At 39.9% G+C, this 17,542-nt stretch overlaps 1 protein-coding gene across 2 annotated transcripts; it reads right to left on the minus strand.

The window, feature by feature from the left end:
• Positions 1–1,556: 1,556 nt before the first annotated feature.
• On the minus strand, positions 1,557–17,524 carry LOC119730314. Of its 2 annotated transcripts, none has more exons than XM_038203148.1 (9): positions 17,262–17,524; positions 11,630–11,796; positions 9,672–9,745; positions 9,314–9,459; positions 7,342–7,507; positions 4,997–5,378; positions 3,500–3,601; positions 2,470–2,605; positions 1,557–1,812 (listed from the first exon to the last, which is right to left on the minus strand). In XM_038203148.1, the coding sequence occupies exons 2-9, from the start codon at positions 11,697–11,699 to the stop codon at positions 1,677–1,679; spliced, it is 1,212 nt and encodes a 403-aa protein (XP_038059076.1). In that variant the 5' UTR covers positions 11,700–11,796; positions 17,262–17,524; the 3' UTR covers positions 1,557–1,676. The 2 variants fall into 2 exon arrangements, with proteins under 2 accessions (XP_038059076.1, XP_038059077.1); XM_038203149.1 differs by lacking the exon at positions 17,262–17,524 and adding an exon at positions 17,022–17,040.
• Between the last annotated feature and the right edge of the window lie 18 nt (positions 17,525–17,542).

Raw genomic sequence — 17,542 nt, forward strand, 5'->3', positions numbered from 1 at the left:
GTATGAAATTTATACAAATACGCTTATAACACGGTGGAAAAGTACTGAATGACTGTTGACTTAATTTTTACTGTACAAGGTTAGTCCAATATGGAAGAATTTTCACTCAATATCGGCTGATTGATCTTGCAGCAGTTTGTGGCTCATTTCGCGTACATTTCACACATACTTGAATTTCACGTGGATCTCTACAGTATTCCATATCATGTGCAAGTAGAAACCACAAATGTGTAGTTTTATGTCCTTATCTGGTCATTTGAGAAAAGAGTGTCATTGCAAATGGGTCTCTTAATTGTGCACAACCCAAAATATACATTTGCAAAATACATACTTTGTGCTGTTTTATGTCCTAGTTGAGCATCTAAGAAAATTGTGTTCTATTTGGAAGACCTAAAATATGCATGATTGTGTTCGAGTTTTATGTGGTAAATTTCTTACTGGGGAAAATTGTGTCTTTTTTCTGGAAACGAATCTCTACGGATTATATTCAAAATTGCATACAACTTACAGCACTCAATTACAGGTCATTTAGGGTCCCAAGTGTGAGATTTGTTCAGTCCCTGTTACCTTGGTACTTGGTCATTTGCCATTCAAGCATCATTAAGAATGTCTTCAAACAATTTCTTGTTTGTTGGGTAAGTAGTTTGCTATCATGCTACATGTATAGTAAACAAATATTGAATGCTTCGAGTGGTGTAGTAAAACTAGCCTGCCGAGGTGATCAATGGACATTCTATTTTCCCGAGGCGAAGCCGAGGGAAAATAGAATGGTCCATGGATCACCAAGGGAGGCTAGTTTTACTACACCACGAGATAAAGCATTCAATATTTGTTTTATAACACTTCACCCACAGATTCTGCTTGGTTTTAATATTTTAAATTATTTAAATCTGAACACAGTTGAAATAAACCCCAATTTCAATACAAAATTGGAGGAAAATGTATTTCTCTCTTCCAAACTACCCCTTCACGAAATGTTTGGACCCAAGTCTGCGGCGCGCTCTCTTTTGAACAATACGCGCTACGCGCAATGCGCACACCAACATCCATTTGCACACAAATACCGTGCCGTGGATAGTACTTTGGTCAGTTGGTTGCTATGGGTATAGTACTTTTGGCCGTGCACAGAAAGATAGCAAAATTAGAAAGTAACATGTGACTCGCTCTCGGCCAATCAAGACACGGAATCTGTGGGTGAGGTGTTATAATATTCACTCTTGGATGATGACTGCATTAAGAAGTGCATCAGAATGATAAAATGTCAGATGTAACAGGGAAATGAAAAAAGTGGACCCCAAATTTATAAAATGACCCACACTTGTGTGTAGTTTTTTGTCCTAAATTGGCGATTCAAAAACAGTTTGCACTAATTAAAATACAACTGAAGTTCTGCGTAGTTTTGTGACCCAAATGGGCATTTAAAAAAATTGTGTACTACTAGGAACACCTGCTGCATCTGCACACGTGAAGTTTTATCACTCGAAAAGAAAAATGAGTATTATCAAGTCTACCAGTTACTACTGCCGGGGAATTGCACACTTGCAATGTACATGCAGTTTTATGTCCAAAAGACATTAAGGCCCGCCTAAACGTGTTTCGACCAATCACAGCACGTGTTCTCGCACAGTGGGCATGGTGGGCGGGGCAATGGGGCCCTGAAAAGAATACATGGGTTTTTATTCCACGGAGAGATCTTTCATTTCTGTGCTCAGTACTTTAGTCATCTGGATAGCCTGCCTGGCGCGGTCCGAGTTGATCAGGCTAAGAGCGACCTCAGCTGCTGCCCTCACATGAGAGATAATGTCCATTCTCCTGTAAGATACCAAAGGTGTGCGTTAGATAAACTTTGCAATACATACAATGCAGTAAAAGTATGGACGCAGTGCATTAACTCTAACCCCCTATGCCCTCTGGAAAGGATGCAACCTCAATCCTGCAAAATCCTCCCATTGCCACCAAGAAAAAATGGATTCAGCCTCAATCCTCCAAAATCATCAGTTATTTCTTGAATTTAGTCTGTGGAGGGTGACCACTGCCTCAATCCTCCAAAATCCTCTGCCAATTACTGCTATGGTTTGAGGCAGTGCGAATGGCGTTTAGAAGCAGTGCGGATGAAATACGAGAAAAACACAGGGCTGATTTATGCATGACTGAACATAACCAATAGAGGATATGGCCTACTGGCTTGACGTAATGCATCCTCCACAAAAAAGCGATACATCTTTGCCATTCATCCTCAATCCTCTATAATCATCCAAAATCGGCAGGAGGATTTTGGAGGATTGAGGGTTAGGGTTAACAATAGATGACTCCGCTTCAGTGACCACACAGTGAAACCCCACCCCCCCCCCCCCCCCCCCTGCCCCACCCCCCACGTTCAGAATTGGTCCGCTGCCTCTATGAGGGGCAACAATAGCAACAGACAAACGTGACATGTCTTGCAATTCCAATGGAACTGGGCTGACTCACCAGACATTGACAATGTGAGGAACTGCAGACTCAATCTGCATATGGCCCAGGGAAATACAGGCGGCCTCTCTCACCAATCGATCCTCGTCGGATAGCAGTTTGATCATCCGCTGGGAGACACGCCTACTCTTGATACCTGAAACAATCAAATCATCCAAAAATCAAAAGACTGATACATTAAAGATCATATACATGTACAAGTTTGGCTTTTGCTATAATTTTTAGAAATGAATGCATTTGGGGTTTAGTATTTTATAGTAAATATTGTTACTCTTGCCTGTTCCAAGTTTTGTGTTCATATATAAATTATAGCAGCTGGAAAAACCAAGGAGACAAATGTTCCTGTAGTCTTGTCCCCTGACCCTACTTCAGACGAAACGGAGCAATTTTATAGACATCGGGAAGTTGTCAGGTCAGGGAACCAGACTACCTGGCTTGCACCCGTTCATGGATGTATATTCCAATTGCAAACAAAATGTGGACTGAATTAATTTGGTAGGCTGGGGGTAGTATTTGAAAAAAAGTTGGTTTTTTTCCAACAATAGTTAGCCCACCATCATTTAAATTGATACAAAATTCCACGTTTTTGTTTAAAATGACAGCACACCATGGTGCCATGGTTTCACAGGATGCTTGAGACTATTACTCACAGTCAGATACGGTATTTCATAATAATTTGGTAGTTTTGTTTTTTGATATTCAGCAACATGCAACCCTTTTCCAAGTACCTAGGCCCTCAGTGCTCAGTGTAGCGAGATGCATCAGGACAAACACCCCCTGAAGCAGGATACAACTGTGGCATTATTCAATGGGACTACCTCTCATTTTAGAATTGGCCGAATCGGTTAGGATTAACTTGCATACAAAAAGTACTGCGTGTTTTAACCTGTTAACATGCATAGACTTATATTCATTCATCTTTTGCATACATCCCAAACTAAAGTTTGTCAAATCTGTATGTGTTTATGAACGGTTGGAATTCTGAAGTTATTATTATGCAAAATGGAGAGAACATTTCTGACTCATTTACCTGTTTTTCCGAGGGCAATTGCTGCAACAGCTCGGGTGTTTGCATCTTTATCGGCAGACAAGTCCAGCAGGGAAGTCAGCACAGCCTGGGTTTTAAACTGACCTAATGGCAAGAATGGATTGACATACAAAAAGTCCTTAAAAATATCAACGTCTGATATAAATTGCACTATCAAATGAATAGTAGGTGGGGTATTTTTGCTTGAGGAACAATTTTTTACGGTGAACTGATAAAAAATATTGCTCAAGAATTTGTATTAGAATCCAACAAGTAGGTTTACCAATTTTTGAATTATGTTCACTTTCTTTTTTGGTGGGGGGGGGGGGGGGTGGTAGAAATACATGTTGGAGTGGTCATTTTACACAAGCAAAGTTTGTAGGTCGAGGTTTCATTAGTTTTTGAAGTCTAAGATTTGGAGAAGACTTTTGATAATTTAACAACGGATTTATCGAAGTGTCTGAGCCAATGTTTCACTTTACTTACCTGTAACTGAATAAGAAAGTGTGCCTGGCCCGAAGGCACTCTATTTTGAAACCACCTTCAATGTTAATTTTCTTCAAAACGGTTGCATTTAAGGCGCGACAATTTCACAGGGTAAGTGATGCTAGTCCCATCTCCAGTTTGAGCAAGCTTTCTGTCGTTAAAGGATGTGTTCCACACGCTATTTTTGATTTTCACTTAAAACTAGATTCCTAGCAATACAAAAGTTTTCCCTTTTGAATTAGAAATCAACCAAAAAAAAACCACAGCCATGTTGAGTGATTGAATTATTACTTTATAATTACGAATTATTGGCTGCCAGACAATAATTCCGTTCTCGCGGCGTAGGCTGGTTCCTGCCCCACAATCAGTATTTATAATGTACAGACTGGGAGCCAGACTGTTGCAAAGCAGAACTGTTTGTTTCAAAAACAAAAGCCTGTTTTTCCCAGAAGGATGCAGATGTCCAAAAAAAAAAGGGGGGGGGGAAGCATTTTTGGTTGGAATAAAACATACAACTTGAAAATGTATTAACCCTAACTCCCTAGCATCTTTTACTAGGAACTGGACCAAGTCCATCAATATCCATCAATCACTGTGCGTCCAATACAAAACAGAACATGACATAATGGAATCCACCACTGACACACTGGTTGACATTCATGGCTTGCTACATATGGCTTTTATCACAATACCAGTACAGAAGCAAGGCAAAATCAATTGGATACCCCTAGCACTGCTTCAGGCCATTAGGCCCAAGTCCATCATACTCCATCTATATTTAGTCACACCAGACCTTCTGGACCAAGTCCCCCAAAATCCACCAAAATGGGGGGATGGATTTTGATGGAGTTGCGGTGGTTAGGGTTAATAGAAAAATGTTGAATATGTTGAGGAGCACATGGAACTTTTAATTTGTAGGTAGTTTTCTTGGTAAATGCAAACGATCCGACTATCTAATATTGAGAACTCGTTCACATTTTCCTAATACAGTTATCATAACCACAGTCCCCTTACCTAGCTTCTGAATCGCGTCCAGGCGTACCGTGCTCTCCATATTGAACACCCCCCTCATTGCTATGCAGCCCTTGGCGTAGTTGACCAGCCGATTATAGAAACGATCCGGGTCCCGTGGTTTGTTAGGCTTGTGACGGCAGAACATCTCGTACGTGTGCTTGGTCACCACCTTCCGTAACAAGAGCACGTCTCCGTACAGCAGGTTGGTCATCCATTGGACTTTATCCTCTGTGAATTGATCCATGATCTGGCTCTTGTATTGTTCGAGGAACTTGTCTCGGAACTCAAGCCAGGGGACTTCGGTGGCGTCGCCAAATTTGTCCTCCCAAAAATCTTTGCCTTCGCGGAGGGTCATTGCCGTGTTTGGCCTGTCTTCCCATGCCTGAAATGGAAAAACACCACATATTTACACCTGCCCCTCGATCACTGGATGGCAAACTCGACAAAGCCATCCCAGCAGTCAGAATCAATCCAGTGACTGTTTGTAACAGTAGAGTACATCATTTGCAGCTACCCAAACTGACAAAAATATTGTTGAAAAGCATACTTGGATTGAAGATAGTAATGGCATTAAACTCCCTGTGAAATTATTCTTACTGGCATGATGTCATTTTGAAGAAAACAATTAAAGAAGGTCATTTCCAAAGATGAGTCTAAAGACAATTTAAAAAAAAAATGTTCTTAGTAGTTTGTTTTTAATTGGGTGAAGTCTTGAATGAGTGCGCACCAGCGTTGACACTGTTGCTATAATTCGTCGGTTCAGTGCATGACATCGTGTAGCTGCAATCAGCTGAATGAAAACGTCTCCTGGACGCTGATTTCGGGCACAATTCAAAACATGACTCAGCAACTTTTGAATTGAAATAGAGATCCTAGAATATTGTTTTCTTGGAATATACAGCATTCACTGAGGTACAACTTCATCAGGTTAGTTGTGAAGCACCCTTCTTTAGATTTTGAGCACTTTTGTTGTTTCAAACATGGAGCTATGCTTCAAACGAATAAAATGCACAAATGACAAATGGTGTACTCTATGTACCTTTAACATGTTTAAGTACTCCCTGCTTACATGTACATAAAGCAGGATTGACTGGCTGTGACTGTTTGTATACCTTGATAAACCTCTGCCTTAATTGACTGTAGGTGTTTGATAAGCCAGCTGTACCAGTACATGTGCCTAGCAGTCACCTGCTTTTGTCTGTTGATGGAATTTGACTAGTCACAGTGCCTACAAGAAATATGATCTGATGGTTGTTGACAATAGCCTGTGTAATTTTGACTGTCTGTGACTGCTTAGACAGCAAGACGGCTTGAATTCCAATTCATAGTTTATTTGTAACTCATCAGGGCCATGTCACAATGGGTAGTTTACTAGCAAAGTGTTCCAGATATTCAATCTTCAAGAAGCAAGCAACAGGCAAAATGTGATTCCCAGTAAATATATGAGGAATTTCTATATCTATAATATATCTAAACTCTGTCATGTCTGTAGGGTAAACTGTGTCATACATGTCACATCAGTGTGTACATGTATGGCTTTAAGATAGAGGACAGACACACAAAGGGAGAACAAAAGATCCTTTCAGTCCTCGAGCGTTGGGTCTCTTGTTGAAAACGGTCCTCGATTGTACGGTTATGTGCTTAGTCCGTGGGAGAGTGTTATATTACAGGGACAAAGGGAAACACAAAGCATTGTCCTCGGGCGTATAGAAATTCATGACTGTGTGGTCACTAATGTGTGGCTCCAGAAAGCTCAACCCATCCAGACAGCCTAATGATAAAAGTTCCAACAAATAATACCGGAGTCTTATATAGCGCACGTATCTACCAACAATTAGGTACTCAAGGCGCTGGAAATTATGTCACTTATTAAAGAAATGTAAATAAAGTTTATGAGATATATGAGACCCATTATGTAGCACCTTTAAGGGTTTACAAGGTGCTGCGGCGCATTATTGCAGCCACTGCCAGAAACACCGGGGCAAATAGCTATAAGTGTTACTGGGTTCTTTAACGTGCACTACACAACACACGGGACCTACAGCTTTATGTCCCATCCGAAGGACGAAGCAATTATGGTAAAGTACCTTGCTGAAGAGCACAAGCACCATGTTCCCACTGTCAGGATATGAACCCATGTACCACGGCACACGAGTCGAACACCATAACCATTGGACACAGCATCCCACAAAAAGTTACAAGTATCCTAAAAGCTTGTTATCATTTTCAATCCAGAATTTTAAAGCACTTTAGTGCGATCGCTTACTGATGGAAAACTCACTGCTGTCACTAAACTTTGCTGAGAGAAGACAAGAAACAGGATTATTTTCTGGACAGGCCCGTACCTGAGCTGTTTCCTCTTCGTCACCCTGGCCCTCCTGGTTCTCTGCTGCCTCGTCCGTTATTATGGCAAGAGCTGTGCGGATGGAAGTCAGCAGGACCGGGTAATTTTCGGCTTTCTGCTGGTCGTTTTCAAAGAACATCCAGTTCAGCTTGGCAACCATTAGCTTCCTGTGAAGATTACACAATGGGCTAATGCGTTACTTGAATGGATGGAAGATCAATTCTTCCAGTATGACATTTTATTCTCTTGAAGAAACAGGGGTGCGATTTTTGACGCATTTGTTATCAAAACACCGCCAGACGGGATCGTTGGGGTGGGAACAGAGTTGGAATTTGAAAATAGATCAAGTTGTCTTTCTTCCTTTTTTCTTAGTGAAATCTCCCACTTGAAAAAAAATGTGGGAAGCTAGTGTGCATGCACTACATGTAGTTCTGCAGGCAACAGTGGTCTATCTTCGGACTCTTGCGCACTACGTACGACAAAATAGCTGCCATAAAGTTGCAAAACAACTCTAAAATTTCAGAGTTTGGTGTGGAGCTAAAATGCCAAGTATTGCATGCATGCTACATACATTAGGCGAAAACAGGTGTGCGTATGACATGACCGCTACAAGATTCCCAAGACATGTTTGAGATAGCGGTACGTTCGTGGGTGATACGTAAGGCTTTGTTAACGCCCTCTTTCGGCGGGGTGATCGCGTATCCAATATACAACAGCTTGACACAAGACTAGGCTCTTCAGTACTGAATTCTCCAAAATGAAGGGAATAAATGTGTGCCTGGGAGGTGTTCAACACTATGTTTAAGACTGGTTGGAGTCTGGATGCTGATAATTACCCTTGGCGATCAGCATTCCAGACTCCAACCAGTCTTAAAGCTATAGTCCATCATTTGCAGCCATCCGAAAAGTAACTGGCATAATTATTGTTGAAAAACATACTTGGTTGAAAGATAGTAAGGGAACTAAACTCCCTGTGAAATTATTCTTTCTGGCAAGCTGTCAGTTTGAAGTAATCAACGAAAGAAGGCCTTTCCAACGGTGCGTCGAAAATTTGAATTAGTATAGTTCGTTTTGATATTCGGCGAAGCGCGCGCAAGCATTGGCACGACGCACACAAGGTTGCTATAATTCGTCGGATCAGTGCGCGACATCGTGTACAGCTGCAATCGGCTCAGTGAGAATGCGTCTGGGATGCTGAATTCAGGCCCAATTTAAAACATGATTCAGCAACTTTTGATTTGAAGTTGATATCCTAGAATGCTGTTTTCTCGGAATATACAGCCGAAGCTGAGCTGAAACTTCATCAGGTTAGTTGTTCAGTATCCTTCATTAGATTTTGAACACTTTTGTTGCTTCAAACGAACAAAATGCATAAATTACAAATGATGGACTAGGCCCTATATCTTTAAACACAGTGTTTAATTTTCGGTCAAAAAATCAAAACTGTTCAGTCCAAAAGTCAAAACAAGTCAAAAATCGAAATTTTCCAACGATTTTTTTCAACAATTTTACTTTTTGTTTTTCGAAACACCCCTCTAGCTACAATGTATATGGAATGGCCAGCTCGCGAGTAAGACGTAAGCAATTCCTTTTATGTAGATTGGCACGCGCGTCGCACATACTGCGCAATGACGCGCAGATGCAGCTGTGGCAAGTGCGTTGTGAATTTAGGACTATGAAATACTGACTGACTGGTAGTGTTGCACATGCCTACATGAGGATTGTGAACGTTCAACCAATAAAACGGTAAAAGGCACTGGATTTCATAGGAGTCCAAATTTCATGTGACACTGGAAAAGTGTTTAAGACCAGCCAGCCATGTCTTTATCATCCGTTTAAGACCGGCCACGTGACGGGCTCTCGAAGAATGGGAATTGGTAAACTATCTTACATGTAGGTATTGATGAATAATGGTTAATGGCTAAACTTCTTTCACCAGGGGAAAAAACCTATAACTCTAGATTCAGACTTACATGGAAAATGACAGGGTGGGCTCCAAATCCACAAAACTCTGCCGGGTGACAGGGAAGATGGGCGTGTCTGAGATGTAAGCCAATGAGACTTCATCGTCACAGTGTTGGTCCTTGGTGGAGGTGGTGCTCATGATGATCACAACAGCCTACGGTCAGGGATGAAAAGATGCCTCAAGAAGAAAGAATTCTATGGAGTGCTAGTTTGCACAAGTAGGAAAATCATCCACATGTATGATAGTAGCATTTCTCGTGCAATGTGCGGTAACTTGGTATCTTAAATAATTCCATTTTTATTTTATCTTATTGTATTTTAAACATGTAACAAACCGAGAAGAAAACTTTTGCAATGTTGACAAACCTTTGAATCAATCAATCCTTGTCCGTGGGTTGTCTCCCCGTTCCATACTGACAACTTGTCCGATTGCAATTTTTCTGCGAGAAAAAAAATATAAAACCTCACGTTGGCATTCAAGAGGTTGTGGAATGCTCGAAGACATTTCCGTCATTTTTCAGGTATATGTAGCCTAAGGTGTGATAAAAAAAAAACGACTATTTTGTCTGTCATGAAATGAGTACAAAAGGTACTTTTGAGAGCTGTTTTTCAGGTCCTGTTTCGACCCGAACGTCCAATTTGTGTAAAAGTCGTCATTGGGGGCAGCAAACAAAACATAGTAAATCGTGACGTAATAAACAGGACTCATTTATACTACGCTGCATCGGGAGTCCTGTTTATTACGTCACGATTTACTATGTTTTGTTTGCTGCCCCCAATGACGACTTTTACACAAATTGCACGTTTGGGTCGAAACAGGACCTGAATAACAGCTCTCAAAAGTACCTTTTGTACTCATTTCATGACAGACACAACAGTCGTTTTTATTTCATCACACCTTAGGCTACATATGCCCGAAAAATGACGGAAATGTCTTCGAGCATTCCACAACCTCTTTAAATTTTGAACTTAATGTATAAGACAATGCCAGGCTCAGTTTTCAGATAACTTGACAACGTCCCCCCAAAAAGTGTCCGTCTAACTATTTTTGAAATAACTACAAAGCCATGAAGTCAATTTTGAAAATGTTTGGTTGTGCAAATACTCCTGATCCTTGGCCTCAACCCCAATGAATTTCATTTCATTTCAGTCGGGCATCACTGCACAATGGTCAATTGAACAAAACAACATTTTTGGACACTGCGACGAAGTTCCTTGCCTTGATCAATTTCAGTGCTGTGTTATGCAAGCTGTGTAAAATCCTGCATGTTGTGAAAAAAGGCTGATGTGGTTTGGGATTGGAATCATTTGCCATGGAGCATTAAACTGAGGTCTTGCCATGACGACTGATAGCCAGGCAAATGATTCCAATCCCAACCGCAGCCATTTTCACAACAGGAAGGATGTTACACAGCATATAACACAGCACTGAAATTCATTAAGACAAGGAACTTGGACACAGCAGGGTCCAAAAATGTTGTTGTGATCAATTGACAATTGTGTAGTGATGCATGACTGAAATTAAATGAAACTCATCGGGGTTAGGCCAAGGATAAGGACGATCTGCACAATCAAACAATTTCAAATTTTGACTTCATGGTTTATTGTTACATGTATTTCAAAACTAGTCAGACAGACACTTTTTTGGGACATACTATAGTACTATAGTAATAACTATCATTTTAGAAAAGAAATTTTGTGAGATCATTGCAGAAGTACAAGACTAGAGCAAAAGTACATAATAAGAAAAGCACACACCATAAACATAAAAGTTTATCAGTAAACTTTACTATGCAAGTATCAATAAAAACCACCAAGAGTAATTTATAAACCTCATTAGTATACAACCTCAGATTGGGAACTTAAGCGTGGATAACCATGCAAAATTACTACTGACGTTTTTTTTACTCACCATTCGGCTCATTAATACCCACAAGAAAAAGGATCAAATTGCTATAGTTGCAAGCATGTCTCCTGCGAAATTTGAGACCTTAAATCCAATTTCTAATTGAAAATGTTATAGGTGAGGAGTCTTTTTGTTATAAACGTAAACTGATATCAACAATGCATTGCGGTACACATCAGCCTGATGTATCACGTTTGGATTTCGATTTCTCTGCAAAATTAGAATTAAAAGCTGAATTTTCGATGATGCAATGCTCACAACAGCAACTCAGCAAGGCAGAAGTTTCGGGTAACGTTGAGAAACCTACTGTAACAAAACCACTTTCATTCTTTGTTGCTCATTTCAAATTTAAAAGAAAAAAAAATAACCTTTTTTACAAACATCCTAGTTATTGATGTAGACAAATTGGCAATCTTACTTGAAAGATAGTCTTTAAAATCTTCATCCTCATTGTTGTAGATGAAATACACATCGCTGCAGTACACCATGATGACGTCGTTCACACTTCGCCGATGAAAAAATTACTTGTTTCTTTTCTGCTACTACGTGTACTTGCTGCCAAATTCTTATTGTAGGCGCTTTTATCTGTTAAAATATATATTAAAACAAATAAAACAACCATTTTTCAAGCATTGCACTAAGTTAAATGATAAAGGGGAAAACTAGAAAACACTCAGAGAGCGCAAACCTCCGCCAAGGCTAAACAATTCCCTGCCATAAGTCACGTAAGTACATATACACCCAAAAGAAATACTCGCATAAATGGTGCTTAAGAATCCTCAAAAAGAATCCTGGATCCAGACCCAGATCCGGATCACTTCCAAAATTTAATCGATTTGTAGTTAGGCCGAGTAAAAAAAAAATAGTTTCTTGTCCGGGGTTTTTTAAAAGAGGGAGGAAGTGGGGCTTTTTATTTTTTATTTTTTTCAAGATGACCGCCTTTCAAAATGTCCTGCAACCGTTGGTGTTCCACTGTTCAAAGACACTTTTAAAGATGAAAGACAAGTTGAACAAGAGAACTGAACATATTTACAGTGTCATTTAGAGTTGTATTGGTATTGGTATTTATTTTCCGATGAATTTGTAGACTTTTTCGGTGTTTTTCTACTACATTTTTCAAAAATAAAAAATAATAAAAAAATCCAAAAAGGAAGCGAGCGGGGACGAGAAACTTGTTTTTTTTTTTACTTCGCCTTATACCACGTATACATGTACCAAGGACCACCCCAAGAAAATGTTCACGTAAGTCCGTCCATTAACTTTTTGAGTTATCTTGTTACCAGACAAACCAAGCAACCAACGCCAATGAAAAACATAATCTCCTTGGCAGAGGCAAAAATATGCAGAATAACCCAATGCAAACTTTCCTTGCATTTAACCTAGGGTCCTAAAATGACAATTAGTCACGACAAGGACTACTAACATGGGCGTCGCCAGGATTTTTTTCTAGAGGGGGACAAAATTTTTTTTTTGCCAAACAATGCTTGTATTTCTCAACACATTCTTGATTTTTCAGTTTAAGAGGGGGGCAGGGACATTTTGCCCCCCCCCCAACTCATTAAATTTACACCACTTTGTCTTCGCGCCTCTTTTTCTTTCTTTCTTTTTTTTTCTTCCTTTTTTTTTTTTTTTGCTTTTCCAGGGGGGGGGGGGCAAGTGCCCCCCCTTGCCCCCCCCCCCCCTCGCGACGCCCATGACTACTAAGGATGGGATGCCGTATTATCGGGATACTTATCACGTTTCTCGTTCGGAATAGAGATTGCCCACTAACCTTCCCGAATTGTCCTGTCTTTTGTGTTGTATAACTCTACCTTTTCAAATTGATATAGACAAATCCGACGGGGTTGTGGTTTATTCTGTCATTGTCTGTGTACGATGCCTGTGAAAATAGACACGCTCAGAGTGTGCGAACGGAGGTGGATTCCCTAATTATCACGGTATGCGGGAAGTGTTTTTTTTTTTTTCATACGTAATGTTTGACCAAAACATCCCCTGAATAAAGTCTGAAATTTTCCCTGTAACCATGGTAACGTTCAAGTCGTTTAAAGACTATGCCTGCCGGATGATTTCTTAAGACCCTGCCCCTCCCCTGAAAGGAGAACACAAATCACTGAGGCAAGTCTACTGATTGTGTAAGTGATTGGCGATTGGGGGTACCATTCACTTTACACGGGGTGCCGTTTTATTGTTTTAACGCACTGTCCTTATTTTGATCCCGTGAAAGTTTTTACAATTTCGCGTTGGAAATATCGTCCTTCTACTTCATTTTGTGTTTGCAGCTGAAGAATGGGAACCAGACAATGGAACTTTAATGGACAGAGCACCATTAAAGGGAATATACAACATTCATGACATTTGCAAACATCGAAAAATAAAACTGCCAAGTTTTTACGAAATACCTTACTGTACTAGGATGTTGGTAAATGACAGTCTAAAGCATCCTGTAAAATAATGGCACCTGGTGTGAAGTCATTTTCAAGAAAATGGTATTTTTGTATACATTTCCTAACGGTCCAAATTTTGTTTGCTATTAGTATTGGTGACATGTTCATGAACGGGTGCAGGCCAGCTAGACTGGTTCCCCTACCTTACAATTTTCCGGCACCTATAAATTGATCCATTTTATCTTTAGTGGAGTCAAGGAACCAGACTACTTAAAGGGAATATACAACATTTGCAAACATCGAAAAATAAAACTACCAAGTTTTTGCGAAATACCTTAATAGGATGTTGGTAAATGACAGTCTAAAGCATCCTGTAAAATTATGGCACCTGGTATACTGTCATTTTCAAGAAAAGTGGTATTTTTGTATCAATTTCCAACGCTGATCGGCCGATCAGCGTTGGAAACAACTGGCTTTTTTTTCAAATACTGGCCCCAATTGACCATTGCACTTGTTTGCAATCGATTACAAACCTATGAACGGGTACGAGCCAGCTAGACTGGTTCCCTGACCTTACAATTCCCCATTGTATGTAAACTGCTCTGTTTCTTCTTATATGGAGTCAGGGAACCAGACTACAGGAAAATGATCGTTTTTCTTGGTTTTTATAGCATTTTCGAACCCAAAACCTCCAAAAATTCAGTGTAACTATATTTGCTTTATATTTCCAACCCCCCAATTCCATCCATTTCTGAAAATTACAGCAAAAGCAAATGATGTATATTCCCTTTAAACATTTTTGTTTTTCTTGGTTTTTCCAGCATTTTCGAACACAAAACTTCAAACATGTCAGTGTAACAATATTTGATCTATTATAGGCCTACTAACCCCTCAAATAGTTCATTTCTGAAAATTACAGCAAAAGCCAATGATGTACATTCCCTTTAAAGATTTATGTTAAAATATAGACGGTAGGCCTACCGTACCTATTAGCAGACACGGTGAGGTGGAAATTTGCAAGTTTTGGAGAATGTTAATATTTGTTAAAAATTGTTAAAAGTTCCGAAAGACACAACATTGTTTAATCGTCCTTTTTAATACAACTCGGCAGAAAGTCCTTAATGCCTGGTGAACTGGATAAAAATCGCCACTTGAAGGAGTTTTGGCAACGCAAAAAGAGAGATTGTCCATGCCGAGATAATAGGGATGCTGCAATAATTACTAGGGAGTCCGACTATATACCAGGGTCCTTATTCACAAAGCACCCGTAAATGCTTGCGGGCGCGCAACTTCCCCGCAACCCTCACTTAAGCACTTGCGGGTTATTCACGAAGCCCCCTTAAATCTGCGTGTGCCCGTAAACCACCCGTAAATTTGCGGGACCTCCAGACGTCCCGCAAGCACACCACAACTTGCGTGGATCATCTCGATTGTCACAATGGCGGCACTCTTGGCATGTATTTTGGATCTACGAACTGATTTGACGTGCCGGTTCATCTTCCGTGACCGGTTGAACCAACTATAGGATGAGTTAAAAAGAAAGTGACCGAATTTGAAGAATGTGTTCAAAATATTTGGCACGTTCCATTTTCATGGGCGTCAATCGGTGGGGGACAAGTCCTCCCCCCACTTTTTTTTTTTTTAAGTGGCGGATATCATATCGTTGCCCCCCCCCCCGCCCCCCCCCCCACACTTTTTCTATCCCCGAATAAAAATTGTAGCCTACATAATGATTCTATAGTAGCTGATTCAATGACTCCAAACTCAAAAAAATGATGTTTAAAAGATGATCTTTTGCTCACAAAAGTGGTTTGAGTGCTCAGAAATTGCCTCGGATCGCACCACAGATTAAGCATCTAGAATCCAAAAAATTTCGGGGCCCACTCCATGCCGTAATAGGTATGTCCTCCACTTTTGGGAAGCGACTGCCGCCCTTTGTTTTTTTATGGGACGAAGTACATCTTATGGTATTTTAAGTGTGAACATTTCACCTAAATTGCACAGTCTAATCCGAAGTTATGTCTATTTCAATAAAACGATCACAAACTTGTTTACCACTCATCACGTGATGCAAACTGAACACCCATTGAGTACAATGAAACGTGGACTTTCCCACCTCCACTGAATGAACAAGAGCATGGGAAAGGATACAAATATCACCATCAATATTTGAAAAAAATAGAGCTAACTTGTTTCTTATATATTGAAAGCACACATTCTGACAGTGGTTTCTGTCTTGAGTTCAATTATTAAAGGGAACCTGCAAAAGGATTTGTATGACTTAAATAGATTTAAAACAGCTTTCTTGCCATGTTACTATGACTTTCAATCTTCTTTTGTAGAATTGTTATGCTATTGAAACTTTCCATATTCATGAGCCAAAGCGTGATGTCATTCAAAGCAGAACAGAAGTATCTCTACAGCTTTGAGTACAAATATAATTATATCACACTTGTTTCTATTTTCTTGCAGTAAGTTCCACTTTTTACTTGTTTATCATGTTAAACAGCTTGTTTGGACACTAGCAGTCGCCACTAGTTTTTTTCGAAGCTTTTTTTGTGGGTAACTTTGAAGGAGTTATGTTTGTACTGTTCATATGCACTTTTGACAAGGAGTTCCTTGTGCGTCAAAAGCAAAATAGCGCCCATTACATGCGATTGTTTTGATGAAAGGATTTGCTAACAATTGAAAAACTACCACTCTCTTGTCACTTCCAACGAAAACAAGTATTACGATCCTGTATATATTGTTGCGACACATAATAATGTGTAAGAGAACAAGATGGGCTGAATTTCCACTGCATGTTTCCTTTAAAGTCTTGTTGGCATTTTAAAGTTTGTCTGTAATATGATTCTCACTATTAACTCAGTAGCTTCCAATGACATTCAAGGACAGCTATAAAAATGGGCTACGTTTGTAACACATGCATAACTTCTGAAAGCATTGGTAAATTTTAATGATTCATTTTTTTCTTTAAATGAGTGGAAGAACATGCTCTTAAAGACATGCTTGATTGGTGTTGATTGTTTGCTAAGAAAACAAAGACAAGTTAATCTTTAATCGAATCTGCCTGTAATTTTTACAACGAGCAAGTTCTCTAAAATGGGATAAAATGTCTTGGCATGTTTTTTTTAATGTTCAACCAATTAGTTGCGGGTGCCCGCAACATGCGGGTCCACTAAGGGAACTCTAAGGGTGCTTCGTGAATACCACTTAACGCAAGTCTTACGTGCCCTTAACATCCACTTACGGGTCCCCGCAACGCAAACATTTACGGGTGCTTTGTGAATAAGGACCCAGAATAGTAAAATTTAAATTTTTAAATTAATAAAAAGTTAAATTTAGCAAAATAGCAATTAGGCTACTTAGCAGCATGACTGAGCAGGGAAAATGTTGACGTATTTATTTTACTGGGAAAACACTTACAACTTGGTCAGATATGGGAATACTTCCCTAAAATCATTGGAAACAACACAGGCCCTAAACATTTTGTACCCTCACAATCCCACCCCACGTCCCACCCCAACTAAATAACTCATTCTAGCCCCGCCCACTTGCCAGCTGTTCGCATGATCGCAAGCATCTCGCCGTGAAGCATAAAGATTGTCACATTGGCTTGCGGGATTACAGTAGGTTCTCGATGTCAAGGACAAAATTCATACTCACGTTGTCGAGTCCACAATCACACCTCCATGCTTTCCCGTGATGATGTCAGAAATGAACTGAAAGTGCAATATAAACCTAGGCTACCATGGAAAAACCCTCAGTTCGTTTTTGTACATGATTTGCGTACGTGACAATCCGTCAGTAGTAAGAATGGTATGGTACCTTGTGTACATTGACTACGACAAGTTAGCAATATACGAAGAAATGAAGGAAATCAGTGCGTGTAACCAGACTCTGCAAAAGCGTGATTGACAACTGCATTATTTCTATGCGGATATTGT

Source organism: Patiria miniata, unplaced genomic scaffold, assembly GCF_015706575.1.
Source record: "Patiria miniata isolate m_02_andy unplaced genomic scaffold, ASM1570657v1 HiC_scaffold_22, whole genome shotgun sequence".
Taxonomy (NCBI): domain Eukaryota; kingdom Metazoa; phylum Echinodermata; class Asteroidea; order Valvatida; family Asterinidae; genus Patiria; species Patiria miniata.

Coding starts and splice junctions, on each gene's coding strand:
- LOC119730314 (XM_038203148.1), bottom strand. CDS start 11,699: ATGGTGTACTGCAGCGATGTGTATTTCATCTACAACAATGAGGATGAA. Junction 2,606..3,499: donor AATTGCCCTCGGAAAAACAG/GTAAATGAGTCA, acceptor TGATTGTTTCAG/GTATCAAGAGTAGGCGTGTC. Junction 1,813..2,469: donor CCTCACATTGTCAATGTCTG/GTGAGTCAGCCC, acceptor GGTATCTTACAG/GAGAATGGACATTATCTCTC.